We start from the raw sequence: 23,557 nt of genomic DNA on the forward strand, positions 1-23,557 counted from the left end.
TACAGTTCATATGGTCTGGAACGAATTAAATGTATTTACATACAATCCTATGGGGGAAATTGCTTCGGTTCACGACCAAATTGGGTTACGACCAGAGTTTTGGAACAAATTATGGTCTTGAATCGAGGTTCCACTGTATTAATCTTTTAAAGGAGTGGCACGACCATCACGAAGTCCTGGTCACAGCTGAAGCCGTCCCCCAGAACGAGGTCGCCATTGGGGATGATTTAACTGACACCCAGAAAGTGAAATTGCTATTGTTGATCGAGGGGAACTCAGACGTCTTTTCGGCAGCACCTGGCCAAACGACAATTGCAGAACATAAGATTGTCACTCCTCTCGGTGTTGCTATACAGATGCCCCCGTACCGCCTACCAGAGGCGACAAGGAAAGTGATACACGAGGAAGTCTGACAGATGTTCCAATTGGGCATTATTTGGCCGAGCAAAAGCAAATGGTGAAGTCTAATTGTACTCGTCTCAAAGCCGGGTGGTTCAGTTCAGTTCTGTATTGATTTTATGCTTTTGAATAAGATTTCCAAGTCTGATGCATACCCATTGCTGCGTGTGGATGAGCTGTTGGAAAATCTCAGACAGGCTTCATATATCTCCACCCTAGAACTCACGAAGGGTTATTAACAGGTCCCCTTGGAGGAGTTGAATTGATGGTGTTCCCTTTTGGTCTCCATGATGCACAATTAACCTTTCAGTGAATGATGGAACAGATCCTGTGTCCACATTCCGCTTACGCGGGTGCCTATCTTGATAATGTGGTCATTTTCAGTAACGACTGGGAATCTCATCTCGTCCGCCTTCGGGCGGTGCTTGACATTTTGCAGCTGGGTATGTGGGAAACCTATTTCCTGGGATAGTCCATGGGGAAGGATTTGTTCAATCCTCAAATGGAAAAGGTGGGGGAGGTGCTTGCGTATCCCTGTCCCGAAACATAGGCAGATTCATGCCTTCCTCAGGCTCACAGACGGTTCATCCCCAATTCTGCACATCGTGCTGTCCCCTCACTGACTTGAAAAAGGACAGAAAGAATCACAGTGTTGTCTGGACTGACACCAGTGAGATAGCTTTCATTGGACCTAAAAGCCTCTTTATCATCTTTCCTGGTTCTGCGCAATACAGACATTTTGAAGGAAATTATTCTGCAAACAGATACTAGCCCTTTCGGTTTAGAAGCGGTGCTGTCACAATATTTTGAGAGGCAAGAACACCCCATCATGTTTCTCAGCAGAAGCTGATACCCAGGGATCGTAATTATTCGACTATTGAAAAGGAGTGCTTGGCAATTAAGTGGGCGGTGGAAGCCCTCTGTTACTATCTCTGGGGATGACGGTTTACCCTGGTGACTGACCATGCCCTCCTGCAATGGCTGTACAAACAGAAGGATACGAACACCTGGCTCACTCAATGGTCTATTAGTTTCCGGGCTTTTGCTTTTGATGTTCCCACCTTGGAACATCCAACGGGACAACACGCCAAAAAGCAAGCACCGCACCTGTGGAAGACTACTTATCCGATGCTGACAAAGTTATTGTCTGTTTTTACCTGCATTGTTATCAATCTTTAATTTAATATTGTTTTTTGTATCAGTATGCTGCTGCTGGAGTATGTGAATTTCCCCTTGGGATTAATAAAGTATCTATCTATCTATCTATCTATAGATAGATATATAGATGGATATACAGATATACAGTATATGGAAATATAGATATATACTGTATATATATGGATATACAGATATGGAGCAGTCCGCTTTGCTCATGCTCAACCACAGCCACGAGGTTAGTGTCTATGTGTGGACAAAGAATAATTTTAATAATGTTATCAATCATCAGAACAAATCCTAATATGTGCCATATCACATCAGCGCAGAATTACACCTTGCTGCATTCTGCAGATCTGTCTTGTTCAGCAGGCTACCATTAGGACAGTCTCATAACACAATATTAGTTGACAGAATGACTAAGGCTTGAATTGCATTTCAGCAACACATAATCCTGACCTAAATATTCAGCTGCACTCAGTTCCACAGGCTCAGGAGTGTTTTCTCAGAATGACAGCAAAGATGATCAGGTGTTACTGCTAGTGGCACACTTTCAAAAACTGTCCCAGACTCGGTCTTCATATATGTGGAAATTTAGCTTCACTGTGGTTTGTAGATGAAAAAAGGGTATTAAATGATTTCTTCATATAATCGTATTTTCATGAGGGCATGTTTGTTTGTAAAACTGGGAAACCTTTTTAGCAAGTGTGTTCTTCATCTTCTCTTCCTCCCTTATTTCCTCTCTTTCCTGATGCAGATTTTGCATAAATACTCATACAGTACAAAGATATTTCTTTCCGTTTCTTCCTTTATTTAATAAGCATAGTGGATTGCCATTAAGAGTGGTTTTGTGATCACTTATGTGCTTATTGTAAATCCTCAAAATATAAGGAATCAAAATACTCCTACACTATACAAGCTTAGCATTTCTTGAACTGTGCATTTAATATAATTATGTCTGTTTTATATTATTATTATTTTCTATTGTAGTATTAATGTGAAAAAGTTGTGAAATTATTAAAAATTATACAGAACCCCCAATCATACAACATAGCTGTCATGTATATCCCTTTTAATTAAACATTATTACTTACTTTTAAAAGCTGGAATAACATTATGTCATATTGTTATATTGCCACATTGTATTTATACATTTTGGAAATAAAAAATACTCAGTAAAATGTTAAGTCAAATGTATATTCAGTGTAATAAACTGCTAGTTTTCTTTGGAATCATGTATTAAACAAAGGTGTGTGTGTATGGGCAGGGGGCATTTACAGCTTTACCTATGGGAGCAAAACTGCTACAGCTGATCCTGGAGCTGGTAAAGTTTTTTCCACTCAATGCTGATTTTGGTTCCATAGTAGCTTTCCTAACTCGCTGCCATGTTCAAGATAAAAATAAAATAAAAGGAGTTAAAGAAGAGAAGGCGGGTTCAAGGCAGAGTATATGATTGTGATGAAGAGAGAGGTACCTATGTGCATTGTGTATAAAGAAAATTTGGTGGGAGAGTTGTTTGTTGATCTATGCTAGCCCATGTTGGATATAAGAATGTTACTAGTTAAAATTCAGTTTCATACCCTTGTAGTAAAGCCTGCCATATTTGAAAATCTACAGTCGAACAACTAAAAATTACTTTTGAAAGAGGTAATATTAAAAAAAGTACTACAAATTTAACTACTTACCAGACAATAGCTTCATCCAATTCATGATTTATTGCTTGCATAACAAATTCTTTCATCTCTGTCCATCCATTTTCCTTAAAATCTAGCACTTCTTCAAGCAAGTGTAGCGCTTTTTCCTAGAAGCAAATAAATTAATGAAGCAAAATTCAAACTGAACAGTTTTTGTATCATATTCTAATTACATAATTTTCCAAGTCATTATTAATTGTTATAGTGTTGCTTAAAATGTCTGCCAACTATTAAATAAACTTTGAATGTATGACTGGCTATAATCACTGGGAGTGATCATGTGGCATTCGATTACTGCCAAATATCCATGTGCAAGAACAACACATTTTGCAAGTGTGTGTTAAATTCTGAGTATGTATGAATTTGTGAAGGACAGTTTTGAGCACCAGTGTCACATTCTGAGAGCAACCTCAGGACACTTACGAACAAGTGAAAATTTTTGCAAAAATTCATAGCAATTTTTGAGTGCACACAGCACATTTTGCAAATATTTTACAGTCAAGTGACTTTTGACATTGTTCTTAAATAAGACTGCAAAGGCTGTTTAAACTAGAAGGAGACGAAAGCACTCAGAATGACAATGTCAACTAGAATAGGAGTTGAAAACAGGAATAGATTAGCTCAAGATGGACTAGAAAACAAAGAGTAGCTAAATTCAAACACAAACTTGTACTGAACTCATAAAAGTTCTAGGTCAGAAGGACTGAAATGAACTAGTAATACTATTCACAAATGCAGATGAAAGGAATGTGACCAAAAGAATTCACCATATCCAAAACTGCAAAATCTAAAATGACAGGAAATGTACAGGAATGTGTAGACTATAAAATATTAACTTTAATCAAATGTTTATCAATGATAATGTTGAACATTAGAAACATTAGAATGAAACCAAAATGGTATTTAGGAAACATTTCCAAAAAGAGAGATGTAAAAAATGCAACATGGATAAATAGACAAACCAAAGGCTCTTCACTAAATTACGCAAACAACAAGTCATCAAAGCATAAAATAGGAGAATTAGAACATGGGAGAAGCTAATACTATGAAAGATAAGAATGATTGTACAATGGTTGTGGACTATAATGAGTATGAATGTAATAAGCAAGCAATATATAGTAACTGCTACAAGCAAGGCTAACACCATGAAAATAGAAATTATAAATACATAAAGACAATATCAAATGAGAAAGAAGAGATAGGTACAGTAAATATTATACTAGACACATGTGTGACCAGGCAAAGCAGATTGCTTACTTACTTAAACTTATTAACAGGCGATTTATTTAATTTAATGGAAGTTATAAAGATAAGATTGTTATCCATTCATCCATTATCCAACCTGCTGAATCTGAACACAGGGTCACGGGGGTCTGCTAAAGCCAATCCCAGCCAACACAGGGCACAAGGCAGGAACCAATCCCGGGCAGGGTGCCAACCCACTGCAGGACACACACAAACACACCCACACACCAAGCACACACTAGGGCCAATTTAGAATTGTCAATCCACCTAACCTGCATGTCTTTGGACTGTGAGAGGAAACCGGAGCGCCAGGAGGAAACCCACGCAGACACGGGGAGAACATGCAAACTCCACGCAGGGAGGACCCGGGAAGCAAACCCAGGTCCCCAGGTCTCCCAACTGTGAGGCAACAGCGCTACCCACTGCGCCACCGTGCCGCCCTAAGATTATTATAAGAAGTGAAATGGCAAAAGTTGTGTTCAATAAAATTAAATAATGGGAGAGATTTTTTAACTTGGCATATAAAAGAGATCCTAAAATATGTTAGTTAGTTACTGGACTGCCAATACTGATGCTCTGTGCAAGAGAGGACAGAGCCGACTATACTTCCTTAGAAGGCTGGCGTCTTTCAACATCTGCAATAAGATGCGGTTGTGGCAAGCGCCTTCTTCTATGCGGTGGTGTGCTGAGGAGGCAGCATAAAGAAGAGAGACGCCTCATGCCTGGACAAACTGGTGAGGAAGGCAGGCTCTATTGTAGGCATGGAGCTGGACAGTTTGACATCTGTGGCAAAGCAACGGGCACTGAGCAGGCTCCTGTCAATCATGGAGAATCCACTGCATCCATTGAACAGTATCATCTCCAGACAGAGGAGCAGCTTCAGCGACAGACTGCTGTCACTGTCCTGCTCCACTAACAGACTGAGGAGATCGTTCCTCCCCCACACTATGTGACTTCTTCAATTCCACCCGGGGGGGTAAACGTTAACAATATACAAAGTTATTGTCTGTTATATCTGCATTTTTATCACTCTTTAATTTAATATTGTTTTTTGTATCAGTATGCTGCTGCTGGAGTATGTGAATTTTCCTTTGGGATTAATAAAGTATCTATCTATCTATCTATCTATCTATCTATCTATCTATCTATCTATCTATCTATCTATCTATCTATCTATCTATCTATCTATCTATCTATCTATCTATCTATCTATCTATCTAGTAATGTGGAGCATCCATTTTCTGAATCTACTTTTCCAACCACAAGGGTGAAGGACGGCAGAGGCAGAGGCAAAGCCTATCCATGAAGCTGCTAGCAGAAGACTGGAAGGAATCTTGGATCAGGACAGGGTTTTTTTTGAGAGGTGCAATTCTTGCTCACACTTAATATTACATTTTATATAAACTTAGGGCCATTTTTGCAAAATGTACAAAATCATGTTTTACTTTATCAGACTAGTGAAAGCAACAATTTAGTCTGATTTATAGCAGAAAAATAATAAATTAAATAGTGTATACATTTTTATTAAAAAAATTGTCAAAACATAGCAAATAGCAAGAGTATTGACAACAATCAAAAGAATTCAAGTTTCATATAAGTCGGTGGTAGGATTTGCTAATGTCAAGGATACAGTTGTCCACCTATGGTCATCTGTCACTTAATAGCGTAATTACAATTACTATGTTAAATTACAAAATTTATGTAAGTGAAAATACAGAATTATGCCAGATTTGCATTACAAAGTCCCAGACTTCACCCATGGTCCATAATAACCCCTCAGCATTGAAGATACTATAACCACAAGCTGACTGACAGGAGTGACACAGTGCACATTACCCAGCTGCATAGAATTAAATGATTGCAATGACCATAGGTGGGCTCTCCAGGCTTACGTCAAAGTGAAATCAAAAGAGAGGCCTGTGTAGTGGCCAATAAGATTTGGACTGGAGAGGCAATGAATTTGAATAAGTGCTGAATGAGAGAAAGGGAGGGGGTAATCACAATAAATAAACAAAATGGGACCAGGAAGGAGCAGAGGACTTCAAGTTTGTTCCTAATGGCTGAAGGTTTTTGTGACAAACCAGTTACTTAATTAGAAGACTATTTTTGCAGATAATGGAACTTGTGATTTAATTCTATAGCGTATTAGTGCTTTCATTCTGCCGCATCCAATTTTTCTTATATTACAGACTGATTTTTCCTGAGAGAATCTCCAAATTGTGAAGTCGAACAGATTGGAAAAAATGTCAGTCCTTCACTTTTCCATTTCTTTAAAAATATTTTATCAAACATGAGAAATCACCATAAGCAAACCACTGTAAATGGGACCAAGGTAGATTACCTTTCTTTTTAATTCAGTCCTAAAGGCCATACTTTTAAATGCATAACTCTTTTTGTCATTCTATTAATTCATCGTTTTGCCCTGTGGACTTTACTCCTTTAATTGTAGTTTAATAACAACAATTAATAACAAGCAGAGGAGACACCTGGGAAAATGACACTGGAATTCTGCAGCTACTTATAGCTATTGTGCTCATTACCTTATATAATCGGAACACCTGAAAAATCATGAATCATATAATGGAAGGTCCGGGGGAGAGAGCATATCCAGACCATTACCTCCCCCAGTGCGCTAGACGGCAGCAACCCCTGGTGTGCAGTAATGCCACGGGTTTGGAACATGGAAGCTCAACCCTGCTGGGATCCGTGGCCACTGCCAGGGGGCACCTGGAGACGTGCTGAGCCCTTGTTTGCAGCACTTCCGTCACACTCGGAAGTGCTGCCAGAAGTAGGTCAACGAGCACCTGGAGCACCTCCGGATGCCTTATAAAAGGAGCTAGCAACCACTACTCCGAGAGCCAGAGTCAGGAGGAAGAGGATGAAGCTTGAGGGAGGAATAGAAGTGGAAGAAAGCAAGAAAAAGAAGAGAGACAGAAAAGGACTATGAACTGCGCACTTTGGTGGTCTGTTCTGTGCTCTATGGTGTGAAGAAAAGCGCTTCCCCAGTCTTAAATAAAAGTGTGTTGTGTGCTGCACTTGTGTCTCTGCCTGTCTGTGTCGGGTTAGAGTGGCTGTACACGCCCCAGTGGTCCACAATATACAGTAATTGCTTGCTATATTCCAAAAAGAATTAAGCAGACCTAGTTTGATCATTTCTGAACTGAAAACAAAACACAGAAATTGGGAAAGAACAGCTAATTTTATTATGGCAAGAGTACAGTTAAAAGCAGAAATTGGTTTAAATGAAAACCTTCAGCCACAGTAAGTCCTCTGAACACCACTGCATTAGATGTTGAACTGCTGGCTATTTACGGAATTCAAACTAGTTTGTCAAGTTGTTTAATTCTAAATGATGCAGCTAAATGTTTGTAATCTTAACAAGCAATTAAAATGAAGCCCAAAAATGTTCCTTCAAAAATAATTGCTTCAAAAGCAACAATTGGCTTTGAATTAAGGAATTCCATCCCACCAGTACTGTATGTCAAAACCCTGTGTATGGCAGGCCATGTGCATATACTAACAGTAGCTTTGCAGTGTTCAGTTTATTAAAATAATTATGGTAATGCTGAAGAGTGTTGGATTAAGGCTTATCTCATTCAGACATCTGTACATAAAAGAGGTGAAGGAGGAATAAATAATATTTTTCATTTGTTCATTAATAAAGTTCTCAATTTTTCACTAATTCTCTTGGCTCATAGTAAATCTTCTCTAGGTGCCCAAACAAGACAGTGACATTTACTGATCAAGGCCATAAAAGCAAATTATTTAAAATGTCTTGCTGCCCATAACAATAATACCAGAAACATAATGTGCTTCTGTGAGCAACAGCTCATTAGGCTTTGCAGTACAGTTCATGTTTGTAGCAGGTTTTGCATTAACTAGTAGTATAATGAAGTGGTCCTGTTTGTGAATGACAGCTGTGCAAAGTCTGGAGAGGAAAAATCAGTAAACAATCAAAAATAAATTAAAGACATAACATTAGATAGAATCTTTTTGACCTGGGCCCCTGAATTATTCTAACACTGCCCTGGTCACCCACAGTATTATACATAGACATATACACTAGTAAAATTTAAAGTTAATGAAATAAACATATACTTCTTTGGGATGTGAAAGGAATCCTGGGGAAAACCTATATAGACATGTGGAGAAAGTGCAAATTTAATTCAGTGATATGGGTTGAACACTGAACACATACTCAAAGACCTGTAAGACACTGTAATTATGAAATTTCCATTTTAAAGATAACAAACATAAAAATAAATGTAAGAGAAACTGAGAAATATAGAGAGATGTAAGTCTCAATACTATATGTTGAATAAATACTGAAAATCTAGTTAGTAAAATAATAAGGACAAGTTACACATTAAAACTCTATTAGGAAAACAAAAAAAAAGTAATACAAAAAGACAGGAACCAAAGACTGCCGTTAAGTGAATAGATTGTACAAATAATGAAGAAGGCATCTGAGACCTACCAACCAACTAGAAATAATGATGATATAAGTTCTTAGTGATCAGTTAACATTTTATGTAAAATGTAGGATCTTTATATATAATACGCTACCGTGGCTGTTCGTTTGTCTGTCCAAGATTTTAAATCAACTGTAGCTCGCAAACCGTTTGAAATATTGACCTGAAATTTGGTACACATACACTACGTGACCTCTACTATCCGCTTTCAGGGTGATGACTGACCTCCAAGGTTATTCCTATTTTTATTTTATTGTGAAATCAACTCTCAGCAGCGGTCAGTGGGGTAGCTGTGCAGCGCATACGTACGGGCGCCGTTCTCATTCCCTACCACCTTTACTGTCACTTCCCCTACCTCTTCATATCTTAAGTCTTCAATCTGCCTCAAGAATGATTTAAGTGTCAGCTTAAGTGAAAAATGAAAGAAAGCATACTAGGTAATTGCAACACAAACACTGACTTAATCAGTTTTAACGCAAAAAGATGCCGACGGAAGAAGAGAAGCAGCGGGCTGCTAGGGTGGAGAACAGAAGCGCATCAACCTTTGAGCAAACGAATGCTAAATATACAGAGAAAGAGTCTGAAAACTAGGAATGCTCAAGTCAAGTGTATTCACTGCACGTTATTGTGCAGTGCGCTGTTACTGGTAAAGGAATATTATAGTAAAACTTACTTACCTTATATGTGATCATTACATCTCTCGTCTCATTCAAAAAATCTTTCATTTCAAGCTCATCAGGTTTGCCATACGCAATATTGTACAGTTTTACCTTTTAAAGAAAAAAAATAAACAAAAAGTAACTAGTGCGTGATTTTGTATTTCAATGGAACTATGCACCAAAATGCAGTGGTAGTTGTTTCTTCTACCATAAGTTGTTTCTTATACCATAACTGAAACCTTTAAGTACCAGTGCCAGTTTTTCCTGAACTAAAAAAGGAAAAATAATCAAAATTGTTACCTCTTGGTCATGGTTACGTTCCTACTGTTCTAGTGTCACAATACACGGCACTATAGCTGCAACATTTATTTTGGAAATTGAATAGTTGACAGATAATTTCAGGTGATTATTTTTTTAACGTAACATCTGTATGAAAGTGCTAGAATTTTATTAAGAAAGAAAACAGATTTATTCCTTTCAGAATAATCTCCTTCTTAAAAATATTACAGGTGCATTCTAAAATTAAATTTACCAAAAAAGTGCATAACAATAAGTGCTGTTATTAATTAACATCTAGCTTGCAACACTTTCCAGGCTGTTAATCATTTCAGACTTCTTCCTTATTTGACAAGTGTTTACAAAGGTTTCCTTCTTTCATTTTTTATTTCAAAGCCTGCTTTTATTTTTTTTATAGTATGGTACAAAATGCTAGCTGTTTCTAATTTCAAAAGAAATACCCTACAAAAGAAGTTTTGCATGTTGTTAATGCCTCAGATTCAGATAAAGATTCTGAGCTGCCAGAAGAAACGGAGGAAAAAACATCCAGAGTGCTGTTGTGTTATATCCCAGTGTGAGTGAGAAAGGGATCACCATTATTCTCATGTGTTTTAGGTTGCTCCCATAACACAGTTGTGCTCCCATAATGAAAGAACTAATTTTACAGATCTTGCAAGGCACAGATTTGCTACTAATTGAAATGACTCTACACTTTTGTATTTATTGAATCTTTCCTCTGTCTCCACCGTAACTCAAAATGTGATTACCGTGACTCTTGTCCAATAAAGCTATGTACATAATATATAATGTGACAATTAATTGATAACATTTGTGAGCAACTATTTTCATTATTAGTTTTTACCAATTATATCGACCAGTTGTTGAAGCCCTATAGACTGCTGGCCTAAAATGATAAAATTTTACTATAACCTCATCCTTTTGTTGTTGTTGTTTCTAAATACAAAATATTGTGTTATATTATCACCCACGACATAGCACAGCATTTTCAGACCTTTCAAATACAAAGTTAAAGCCGTACTGTTAACAAAAGTTGCTCAATGTGGGTGCTGAAGGTTTTTTTTTTCTAAAAACTATGATTTTACAGATTACCTGTTCAAAGAACTGGTTTTCAACTGAATGCAAGGAAAAGGAAACACCTGCAAATATTTTAATCAAAGAACAAAATATATTGTACAAGTGTGCATGAATCTGTAAAAGCTTGCCAAAGTTTTCCAAGGTTTGCAATACATAAAGCATAAAGCAAAGTAGCATGTTCTTTCAAAAACAATAAAGGAAGAATCAATTAGCAGATACTTCTCATGCTTGGTAAGTTGAAATTTATGACAAAAACTAAAGTGAAATAGTGGAACTCTCATGATCTCTGGGAGATATGGCTGCCTAGTCCTTGCACTCCACCATCAACAGCTATTTTATCCTTAAATGCCATGTCCAATCTACCATATGAACAGCAGTACCATTAGCAAAGATTCTCCAAGAGTGGTACAGATTACAGTATATTGAAGACATCCCATTAGTGAGGAAGAGCGGTTATTTCAATTGCTATGTCACCAAAGAAGGCAAGGAAGGCTTCCAAGATGGCAGATTGTCAAGACCAGCTACCGGAATGGCTTTGTTCACTGATTATTAATCAGTCTTTCACTTTGACTGCTTCTTTTAGGGAATTTACCACACAGATAAGAGAGGAGCATAACATATTTAAATCTGAAAAAAAACCTTCTTCTCACTGTTACAGCCTTACAAGAGGAGCTACAGCAGCAAGCCAAATAGTTTGCTGCTATGAAGAAACAGCAGGCCATACTGACTGACAAGATCGTTGACCTTAACTGAAGTTGCAATATATGTTTTACTGGAGCAAGTGGAAGGCTGTGACCCTGATGGCTTTATTACCTCCAAGTTACCAGTGTGGTCCCCAACCTTCCAAGAAGGAGGGATAGAAGTTATGCAGGTTCACCGTGTGTACTCAGATACCCAATCAACATTACACCCATGTACCCTCATTTTCTGCCTTCTTCGGTTCACCGAACGCCGAAGGCTTTTAGAAGATTTTCACCTTTGAAGTACAGCAGATCAACACTTTGCTTCTCCCCAGATTTAAGCATGGTTATAGTGACTAAGCAGAAAGCATTACAACCTGCTGTGTTGAAAACCAAAGTCTAGAGTCTAGCCTCCAATATTGTATTCTGTATCCATTGTCACTAAAGTTGAGCTCCAGATTCTGCTTCCAGGTCTATGAGGATGTGAATGAGGCTCTCGGTGTAATCAACCTCTTTTCTACTTCATGTGAGCTCCCTGCTCCACATGTACATGAAGAATGTACATTAGTTATAATTTTAACAACTGTTGGTACTGAACATAGCTATGTCTTTATTATTACTTTTAAATGCATGTTCATGATTGAATTTGAGGTATTAGAATTTCATCCTATCTTGTAGTTTTGGGCTGTTTTGCAGGGATTGTGGTTGCCTGTCTCAATAATGGACACAAGTCTGAATATAAGGCAGAAACTCTCTACTTCTGGTTTGTGAAGCCTTCACTGTCTGACATTATTCGATTTCAATTCCCTTTAAATTTTACTTCACTAATGGATGGGGAGGAAGGGATTTGGTGGGGTGGGAAAAAGGGCTGAGTTTGATGGGAGTGGGCGTTGTGTTTCGTTTTGAGAAAGGGTGAGTTGATATTGAAGTTTCATTGTATATAAGATGCTTTGTCCGTTGCAGCTGCCATTTAGCTTTACATTTCTTGCATCCTTCATGGTCTCTCTGTAATGACTATGGTTAATCTTACTATTACTTCCTGGAATGTGCACGGTGGACTCAACTCTCTGTCCCGTAAGTCATGTTGTCTTGATGTGCTATATCGCTTGAATACGGATATTGTTATTTAGAATGAGTTTCCTGTAAAAGTGCCTGATGAGTCAAAGCTTTCTAGTAGATGGTATTACGTGGCAGCAAATTACTGTGCTGCATCAAAATCATGTGGTGTGGCAATTATACTATGTCACAATTTACCAATTAATGTTATTGCTTCTGGGGGTGATGATAAAGGTCATTTCATATATGTTCTCACTGAGCTTTGTTGAAGGAAAATTGCTTTTATCTGATATTACGCTCCTATGCTGTTCGACCCGACATTTTTTTGCAAAACTTACTGTAGATTTGCTACAATTCTCAGATTACACGTTGTTTTTGAGAGTGGATGCTAATGCTGTCATAAATCCTGCCCTTGATTGCTCACCCATTCCCAATTTGAGACATATTTCTTCTTCCACTAAAGTGCTTAGATTCAATACACCATTTTTGAAAAATTACCAGTTTTGTACCCAGTTTAAAACAAATCTAGATGATTTCATTCCAATAAACAGAAATCATGTCTCACTTCTCTCAATTGTATGGGAGGCAATTAAGGGATTTATTAGAAATAACACAATTTTGTTTGCTTCTCAGGTTAACCAAACCAAATTAAAAAATATTTTTGTTCTTGAAAGTGAACTGGCAACTTTGGAACAATCACACCCTCTAGTGCACTACTCTAAATTTGAATTAAAAATCTCAATCATTAAAAGTGAATTCAATTCTTTACTGAAGAATCAAGCTGAAATTCAGTTGCACTGAACTAGAACAAAAATTTATTCAGCACATTCTGAACATTATCTGGCCTTACGTTTATGCAAATCTGAGTCATTTGCTACAATTCCTTCCATTAAGACAAGTAGAGGAAATATTACACCTTGTCCTAAAGAAATTAACTCAGAATTACTGTCCTATGACTCTAAATTATTTTCCTCTAATAATACAGTATCTCAACCAATGGAGAAATTAAGCATTTCTTATCTAACCTTGATATCCCTAGCATATCAGAATAAGATGCCTCCTTACTGGATGCCCCATTTTCTCTTAATAAGTTACATCTAGCACTATCTGCCATAAATAAGGGCAAAGCACCTAGTATCGATGGGTTTCCACCAGAACTAATTTTAGCTTTTTGGGATCAATTATCTGAACCTTTACCTCAAATGCTTCAGTCTTCCGTTAATTGCTCCATTTAAAAGCTCCATCCTAGCTTGAACATGGCATTAATTACTTTACTGCATAAATAGAACAGGGGCCTAAGTTATGTCAGAATTATAGACCCCTCTCTCTCAATACAGATATCAAATTATTAGCTTAAATTTTAGATATTCTCCTTGAAAAGGTTATTCATAAGTTCACCCAGATCAAATTGGCTTCATTAAGCCTCACATGTCTTCATATAATTTACATAGATTGCTCCATGTCATTGAATCTGCTCCTAATTTAAAATCTCCTGCTGCTCCTTTGTCTTTAGATGCTGAGAAAGTTTTTAACTGGCTAAACTGGAAATATCTATGGTCAGTCCTGTATCACATGGGTTTTGGAAATGGCTTTATTAACATGATTAAAACACTCTATTCCTTTCCTTCAGCTGTGGTACATATAAATTATTTCATCTTTTATTCTCTCCCTATAGCAAGGGGATCTCGTCAGGGTTGTTTATCTCTCCACTTTTATTCACATTATCTCTTGAACCCTGCCTATAGCTGTCCATAGTTGTGGTGAAATCTTTCATATTTGCATCAGAGGCTCCCCTCATGCCATCTCTTTATATGCAGATGATACAGTTTTACTCTTGAATAGTGCTCCAATGGATATTACTGATGTCTTAAATTTGTTTAATAATTCTGGGAAAATTGCTGGATATTAGATCAAATGTAATAAATCTGCATTGTGCCAACTCAGTTCTAAATATCCTACTGTGATGGGTGGTCTGTGATGCTGGGCACTTTTGAAATAAATTATCAGGTTCCAGGTAGCGTGCAGGCTCCGTACTGAGTGTGGGTGTGTCCAAACACATTTCACTCAATAGTTAATTGGGTGCTTGGCTGATTGTGCCTCATACACGTGCAGAGGCGGCTGGATTGGTCAGGTGCCTCAATTGTACCTTGGGTGGAGCAGCTTGTCACACCTGCATCTAGTTAGAGAGGACAGATTAAAAGGAGCATGCACAACATGAAAGGGAGACAAAAAAGGATTTATGTATTGGATTTTAACCTAATTGAACACCTGGGATTTTATTGGATTATATATAGAATATTTAACTACACTGCTCTTTGAGCACTGACAGTTTGTTTTTGAATTGTAATAAAAGCCCTTTGTCACTTTTGCACCTACCTGGTTCATCTCGATAATGTTATTTATGGTGGCGGGTTCAAGAGGCTCTCAGAAGGAGCCGGTAAGCAGAAGCCAACCTGCACAGTCACACTTATTAATAGTAATTAATAATTAATAATTCAACTATTCTAAATGGAGGACAACCTTACTCATTCCCTTCTTGGTCCCATCAAGGTATTGTGACATTAGGGACTATTTTTTTTACTGATTCTGGACTGTGATTGTTTTAGGAGTGGTCTGCATACTTCAGTCCATCCTCAACCTCTTTTTACTTTTATCTACAGCTCAGGTCAGCTCTTAAGACCAATGGTGTTGATTTACACTCTAGTTTTCCTTCACTTCCGATTCTCTATATCTATTTCCAACTACTGTCCCTACTAGCAAAGATCTTGTATCAGCCATTTACTTTTTATTATTCAAAGCCTCTTATAAACCTGTTTCTGTAACTTATGTGTGGACTAAAGTCTTATTCCATTACAAAAGGGACATATGCTGGAAAACTGTGTTTAAGAATGTATGTTTGTCCTCCAAAAACCCAAACTATCAGTATTCACAACAAATTATTCTCCTCACTCCTAGGAAGTGGTACAAAATGGACTTGGTATTGGATTTATGTCATGTTATTCTTGCCCTCTAGATCTCCCTGGTATTTTCTTTCATGTTTTCTAGAGTAGGCAGGTGTCTTTGCCTTTTGGTCTGCAGTTGCCCATTTGCTTTCCAATAAAATTCTTTTTTTTTCTTTAATTCTTTCTCAATGCTCACAATTCTTCCCTTTCCTCTAGTTACTATCAAAAGAGTGTTCTTATTAGATACCATAGCTGCTAAAAATCATTATTGCATCTAGATGGAAATCCTCAGAATTGGTGACCATTTGGCAGTAGTTTGTTTCATTTTTTAATTTAATTCTTTTACAAATTTCCACTGCCAGAATGAATAATGCTTCATCTACATCTATCAACCTGTAGATGTTGTCCTCTGAAGTATTAAAAGTATATATATAGCTTCCATTTTCTTTTTAATTTTTACACCTTTGCTGTCAAGTATCTCTCGTGGTTATATATATCTTTAGTTAAACCTCCAGGGAGGGTCAGGGGTTATTATTTTGTTAAATTTGTTTTTTTTAAGGTGTAAATTTCATGTTGGGGAAAAATGTACAGGTTGGGACTTTTTTTTTTTAATACATTGCTATCACATTTGTTATTTGAAACTTTTACTGTTCATTTTTATTGTTGGAAAATAAAAAAAAATTTGATCACCAGAAAAAAGTGACATTTTAATGTGAATATGCTTTATAGTAAGCAGATACAAACAGGAGCGCAGTAAAAAAAAAAAAAAAAAAACTGATCAATTTTACAAATTTATCCTGAATTTCACTACTTAAGTCCAGAAAGCAATAATTTTCAAAGGCTGGAAATATGGACAATGCCTCAGATTATTGTATACATCACATGCTTTTATTTTCCAGAGTGACTTGAACTATATGTTAATATTCTTACCAAGCAGAACCCCTAAAGAGTCTATATAGCCTTCTGTTAAAATAGCTGAAGTGGTGATTAAGAGGAACAGGAGTCTATGTACTCTGTATACTGTATCTTATTGCTTTGGGGAAAATTGGCTACTGTTTGATTTTAAGTTTTAACATACCCCTTTACTTGTTTAAATACTGTGCATTTGTTACAGTTTTATACACTGAAATAAAAACAACCAATGCTATACCCTTACATGGTTCATATTCTTTATGCTCATTAATCAAGGGTATTCATTTAATAATAACTAATTAATAATAGAGAAAAAAATGTTTCTCAACAATCTCTGAAGTGAGAAATAACACAAAGATAAATAAAACCCATGGCAATGGATAGATATAAAGAAAAAAATATATTTGTTTATGTTCCTTAAGAAAAAAAATAAAAATCAATAATTACCTTGTAGTTGGGATGTCTTCCGTTGAAATAAGGATTAAATACAGCCCTATTAGTCACTTTTGATTTACTCATTTTCCACTTTTCTGAAGCATTTCTTCCCCATTCTTTCAGTAATTTTGCAACCTGAATGGTTTAGAATTTCATTCATTAAAACAAATTTAAAAAGCATGAGAACTTCTAAATTTTAAAGTCAATTTCCAGATACCTTTCCATTGATGAATTGCTTCCTTTTTTCATGTAGGCTACTTTTGGTATGTTGCAGTATATTATCATGTTCTTTCAAGAAATAATCTATCTTAAGATCCTTTATTCTGGAAAAAAGAATAACACGTGGAAGTACAAATCCTAAATTACAATTGCTTAAAAATAACTACAGCAAACTTTTCTGTTGTTCTTTTAAAAGCATATAAAAATCACACACTAAAATATACTTTAACATTAAAACAAAGATATTTGAATGATAAAGTGTTCAGGAGCTCATTAAAGTTTTGGCTTTTGTCAGTTGTTCAGAGAACAGCAATACTTTTCACTTTTTCTTGTCTGTGTACTTCTTCAATCATCCAAACTATCTACTCTTGCATGTCCTGTGTATCTGATGAATGGCTATTTATGAATGATGTTCAATGGGTATTTGTCTTGCTTATATCCCGTTAAGAGCCTGAACATTATGTTGATATTACTTTAGTTAAACAAGTTAACCAGCATTCATAAAATGTAGCAAAAACCACCATACAAACTTAGGTGAGTATCGGGTTTGAATAAAGATAGGTTATAACCTAGGCTGTAATGCAATGCCTGAGCCTATGAAAAGAACTTTTTTTAAATAATTAGTTACATTTAAAGAACAAGCACTTGCTACCCCTGAATTATGTGTGAACTCTCATCCAAACACTGTAAATTCTTCATGCTTACTCTTTAATTTTCCAGATGCGGATTGTCTCTTCTGCTTGACTTGCTTTCTTGTTACATATCACTTCGTAATGCATTGCTTTTTCTTTAAGTTGAATTAAAGCAACCTTTGCCTGAAATTGAATATTAAAAATATTACATTCTGTTATTCTAAATATTAAAAGTATGACAGAGAAAACCAAGGGTCCAAATAGTTCAAATAAATACATTGCACATGGGAATACAAATGTCTCAATGGAATTTTCATATCTGAACAAATAAAACATGATTTTTCTGACATGTAAGCTACAGTATATTATAATAAGCATAAAGGATGCAATCAAATACAGGCATTAACTTGCTGTATTTTCTCAAAACAAAACATTAAAATATTAGTAAAGTTTAGACGAGAACAGACTATTCAGTCCCGTTCCAATTAACTTCTCCAAAATAACATTAAATCACGTTTTAAAGTTTTCTAACTCTAACTTCACACAACTTGGTAACTTATTTCATGTGACTATAGTTTTATGTGTAAAGAAAAACTTTATCCTTGTGCAAAACTTGCCCTTAACAAGTTTCAAGCTGAGTCCTTGTGTTCTTGTTAAACAAATTTTAAAGTAACAGCCTGAATCCACTGTACTAATTTACTTTTATAAATAATAAAATTAGATATATTTGTAACCAAACAGTGCTCACATTAAATGAATTAACTTCTTTTCATATATATTTATAAATAAAAATACAGTAATCCCTCACTATATCACGCTTCAACTTTCGCGGCTTCACTCTATCGCGGATTTTATATGTAAGCATATTTAAATATATATCGCAGATTTTTTGCTGGTTCATGGGTTTCAGTGGACAATGGGTCTTTTAATTTCTGATACATGCTTCCTCAGTTGGTTTGCCCAGTTGATTTCATACAAGGGACGCTATTGGGAGATGGCTGAGAAGCTACCCAATCAGAGCACGTATTACGTATTAAACAAAACTCCTCAAATATATTGTGAGCAGGGGGGCTGTTCGCACCCCTAGAGGATATGGACGCTCCTCAAAAAACACTGAAAGACTACCTTCACATTGTTCCCATTCTTGCTGGGCTTACTTGTGGCTGCTTTTTTGTGCGATATGCTTCCCGCACGGTGCTTCACATATTCAAAAGTCCAAACAGCACCTATTGATTTTTTTTTGTTTGCTTTTCTCTCTCTCTCTCTTGCTCTGACATTCTCTACTCCTGACGGAGGGAGTGTGAGCAGGGGGGCTGTTCACACCCCTAGAGGATACGGACCCTCATCTAAAAAATGATGAAAGACTACCTTCACATTGCTCCCTTCCTTGCTGGGCTAACTTGCGGCTGCTTTCTCAAGCGATATGCTTTCTGCAAGGTGCTTCGCATACTTAAAAGCTCAAACAGCACCTATTGATTTTTGATTGTTTGCTTTTCTCTCTGTCCCTGACATTCTCTGCTCCTGACGTGCACTCCTTTGAAGAGGAAGATATGGTTGCATTCTTTTAATTTTGAGACAGAACTGTCATCTCTGTCTTGTCATGGAGCACGTTTAAACTTTTGAAAATGAGACAAATGTTTGTTTGCAGTGTTTGAATAAAGTTCCTATCTCTCTACATCCTCCTGTGTTTCTGTGCAAATCTGTGACCCAAGCATGACAATATAAAAATAACCATATAAACATATGGTTTTTACTTCGCGGATTTTCACCTTTCGCGGAAGGCTCTGGAACGCAACCCCCGTGATGGAGGAGGGATACACTGTATAGACTATCCAATCACTTTGAGAATGACATTCTTTGTTTTGTCATTTTAAAATGTCTAACTGCAATACAACTAAACAAAGACAACCTTTTATTCCCACCTTCCATTATCTTCTATTGACAACCTGACCTAACTCTATTATTTACCATCCTAACAGGCTCAGAGCCAAGGAAGCATAAAGTTCTTTATTTTTAATAACTTAAGTGTTTATAACAGTATCCAGTACTGTGAAGGGTGACCTCTCTTCACCTTTAGGTGCTTCATTCATTCAGGGCTCTACTTTCTTGACTTTCCCTTGTATCCTGTCCATTATTGTTATGTTTCTGATCTTATATACTCACTCGATCATTCTTACTCCTTCCTGATCATGATTTGAAAAAGATGTCAAATCCATTTATATGTTTTAATTTGTTATCTCAAAATGAGTGTTTTAATTTAAAATTTTGAGGGCATTATTTCATACACATATCCAGATTCAACATGTAAAAGACAAACATCTGCTTAAGTCTCTTATCCAATAATTTTTTAAACACCCAGTGTGCATACTCTTCACAAGCATTGTTGATTGACAAAATTTACCAAATGGTTTTTCGCAGCAAATATGTGGTGTTCACTGGTGACCTTGTGCGCCAAATATTTTCCTGGAAATCTGCCTTGAAGCCAGCTTAGATAAGCATTTTTGTTCCCTAGTGCTCCATGATGCTTTGTGAGACCAGGATCACAACACGGAGCTGTAGCAGCCATGCACAGAATTTTTACACATGCAAAACTGTAAAATCATTGACAATTTGCATCACACATACATAATGTCACAACCTGATCACTACTCTAGCCACATTTCCACTCCAAATATGTTTAAAAAAGAAAAAAACTTGCAGTCTTTTTATTTGAGAGGTACAGTAGCCGACCATAATGAGAATGTTATGAGTACTGCCTAATAATTCATAACACTGATCCCTGTGCGCAGCTTGGCACTCACTCCATGTGCCACAACTACAAGTCCAAACAAACCTTAGGGGTGTTTTTATACTACTTTTGTTAGAAAACACAGGAAACCATGTGAAATAATAAAGATCTATATTACTAAACAAAGGTTGTATATATGCACGGACGCAGGACGACGGACGCATCGAAGCACACGCGCACTGCGACTCAGCGCCCCAGAGTCAACCCCAGTGGCTTCCCAGACTCAGTAGGTAGCGCCCAAACAAAACAACACAACCTGTAAACTAAACTTCAGGTCACAATACAACCGCCGCCCAAACGCGCACACCACCACATATAAAACCTTCGTTTAGTAATGTTTACGAAGGTTGTATATATGCACGGATGCCAGACGCAACCCGTGCCAAAAGCACACGCGCACTCGCACAGCGCCCAACAGTCAAACCCAGCGGCTTCCCAAAGTCAGTAAGTGGCGCCCAAACAACACAAACAACCTGTAAACTAAACTTGACGTAAAGCGTGCACGCCAACAAGTTGCCATGGTGACATATTTAAACATAGACATAGAATAACTAGACGCCTCATGACTAGCAGAATCGTATGTCAACGTCGCCGCCATATTGTGAGTGGCACTGCTGTGGAGTGAAATAATGAATAATGTGCTGCTTGGGATTGTACAAACCGCTGCTCCATGCCAGATCCCGGGGGATTACATTTCAAAGGTAAGGCTGAACAATTGTTTTGGTTATATTTGGCCGTTAGAAAATCCCGTTTTCTAATCTTTACTTTAGCTAAGCCAGGCTAAACTAGCAAAGCTATGCATTTATGTGCTCAAGTGAGCCTCCAAACAACGTTTTGGCTAAACATATTTAGTCACTATGTAGATTGTTGTTAGCTGTTAACATTTCTCAAACTTGATGATGTTTTTTCTCAAGGAGCACATTGAGGAAACACAGTTTGAAATTGACAACCATCATTTTATGCTCATATCTTTAGTTGTGTCTGTCTTCCACAAACTAAGGCTGCACCATATTGCCAGACTGAATACTCTCAAATTACAAGATCTGAGTGAGTGAGAGGAGTGTAAGTCTGGAGGAGATCAGTGAGGTTGTGGAGAGCTTTAAATGTTAAGAGCGGTATTTAGTATTGTATTCTGTAGTTAACAGGGAGCCAGTGAAGTTGAGAGAGAATAGGTGTACAGTAATCCCTCCTTCATCGTGGGGGTTGCGTTCCAGAGCCACCCGCGAAATAAGAAAATCCGCGAAGTAGAAACCATATGTTTATATGGTTATTTTTATATTGTCATGCTTGGGTCACAGATTTGCGCAGAAACACAGGAGGTTGTAGAGAGACAGGAACGTTATTCAAACACTGCAAACAAACATTTGTCTCTTTTTCAAAAGTTTAAACTGTGCTCCATGACAAGACAGAGATGACAGTTCTGTCTCACAATTAAAAGAATGCAAACATATCTTCCTTTTCAAAGGAGTGCGCGTCAGGAGAGAGAGAGAGAGAGAGAGAACAAAGCAAGCAGTCAAAAATCAATAGGGCTGTTTGGCTTTTAAGTATGCGAAGCACCGCCGGTACAAAGCTGTTGAAGGCGGCAGCTCACACCCCCTCCGTCAGGAGCAGGGAGAGAGAGAGAGAGCCAGAGAAAAACAAAGTCAAAAATCAATATGTGCCCTTTGAGCTTTTAAGTATGCGAAGCACCGTGCAGCATGTCGCTTCAGGAAGCAGCTGCACACAGAAGGTAGCAACGTGAAGATAATCTTTCAGCATTTTTAGACGAGCGTCCCTATCGTCTAGGTGTGCGAACAGCCCCCCTGCTCACACCCCCCTACGTCAGCGCGAGAGAGAGAGAGAGAAAGTAAGTTGGGTAGCTTCTCAGCCATCTGCCAATAGCGTCCCTTGTATGAAATCAACTGGGCAAACCAACTGAGGAAGCATGTACCAGAAATTATAAGACCCATTGTCCTCAGAAATCCGCGAACCAGCAAAAAATCTGCGATATATATTTAAATATGCTTACATATAAAATCCACGATAGAGTGAAGCCGCGAAAGGCGAAGCGCGATATAGCGAGGGATCACTGTAATATGTTCAGTGGATTTACAACAGCAGGATATTATCCTGGCAGCAGAATTTTTAAGAAGTTCTAAGCAATTGATAAGTTTTTGTGGGATGCCAGATAGAATACCATTACAGTAATCTATACGTGACGTGACTCGGGCATTAAACAATACTTCAGTACTGTGTTGCGTAAGAACAGGACAAAGTCTGGAAATGTTTCGAAGATAGAAGAAGGCAGTCCCTGAAATGTTACTTATATGGGAGGAATGGTTAATAATAATAATAATTATAATTATTATTATATAATAATTGCCATTATTAGTGTATAAATGGATATAAATAATTGTATTTAAACGATTCGCCAAAATCTGTTGTATGTAAACAATACTGTTTTAAACGTTATTGTTTTTTCATCAGAAAACCCAGTTTCCACATCTACCTGTATTAGTTTAAATGGCACTTTTGCCACTCGCAATAAGGCTGACGTATCGTGTCTACTGGGAAACACAGTGAATGCGGCGTCTACCTATATATGTGTATGTATTTAAACTTGAGGTAGTGGTGACTACTGACAGTGCCAGCAGTCAGCTACTCCACAGTGCCTGCGGTCAGGGGTTCAATTATGATTCCTAATAGCAAACGATTTCTAGTTAACAACACACCCATAGAAAAACAAAAACGAGACTGCATGGATAAAAACAATGAACGAAGGCGCCTACAACGCGCTTCTGAAACACCAGAACCAAATGAGTCATGACTCCAAAAAGAAACAGCTTTACTGCAAATATATTTATTTCATTAAATGAAAACATTCCCAGGACGCTCCCACCCTCCATGATCTTACATCCC

At 37.3% G+C, this 23,557-nt stretch overlaps 1 protein-coding gene across 1 annotated transcript in view; it reads right to left on the reverse strand.

The window, feature by feature from the left end:
- LOC114651774 (uncharacterized) overlaps positions 1–23,557 on the reverse strand; it is a 145,365-nt gene that overhangs the window by 16,088 nt on the left and 105,720 nt on the right. The window contains exons 17-21 of the mRNA XM_028801735.2: positions 17,945–18,054; positions 17,238–17,343; positions 17,033–17,155; positions 9,643–9,735; positions 3,240–3,355 (exon numbers count right to left, since the gene is read on the reverse strand). Of these exons, the coding sequence (XP_028657568.2) occupies positions 3,240–3,355; positions 9,643–9,735; positions 17,033–17,155; positions 17,238–17,343; positions 17,945–18,054 (548 nt within the window). The remainder of the gene's footprint in view (positions 1–3,239; positions 3,356–9,642; positions 9,736–17,032; positions 17,156–17,237; positions 17,344–17,944; positions 18,055–23,557) is intronic.

Source organism: Erpetoichthys calabaricus, chromosome 5 (genome assembly GCF_900747795.2).
Source record: "Erpetoichthys calabaricus chromosome 5, fErpCal1.3, whole genome shotgun sequence".
In the NCBI taxonomy this organism is placed as follows: domain Eukaryota; kingdom Metazoa; phylum Chordata; class Cladistia; order Polypteriformes; family Polypteridae; genus Erpetoichthys; species Erpetoichthys calabaricus.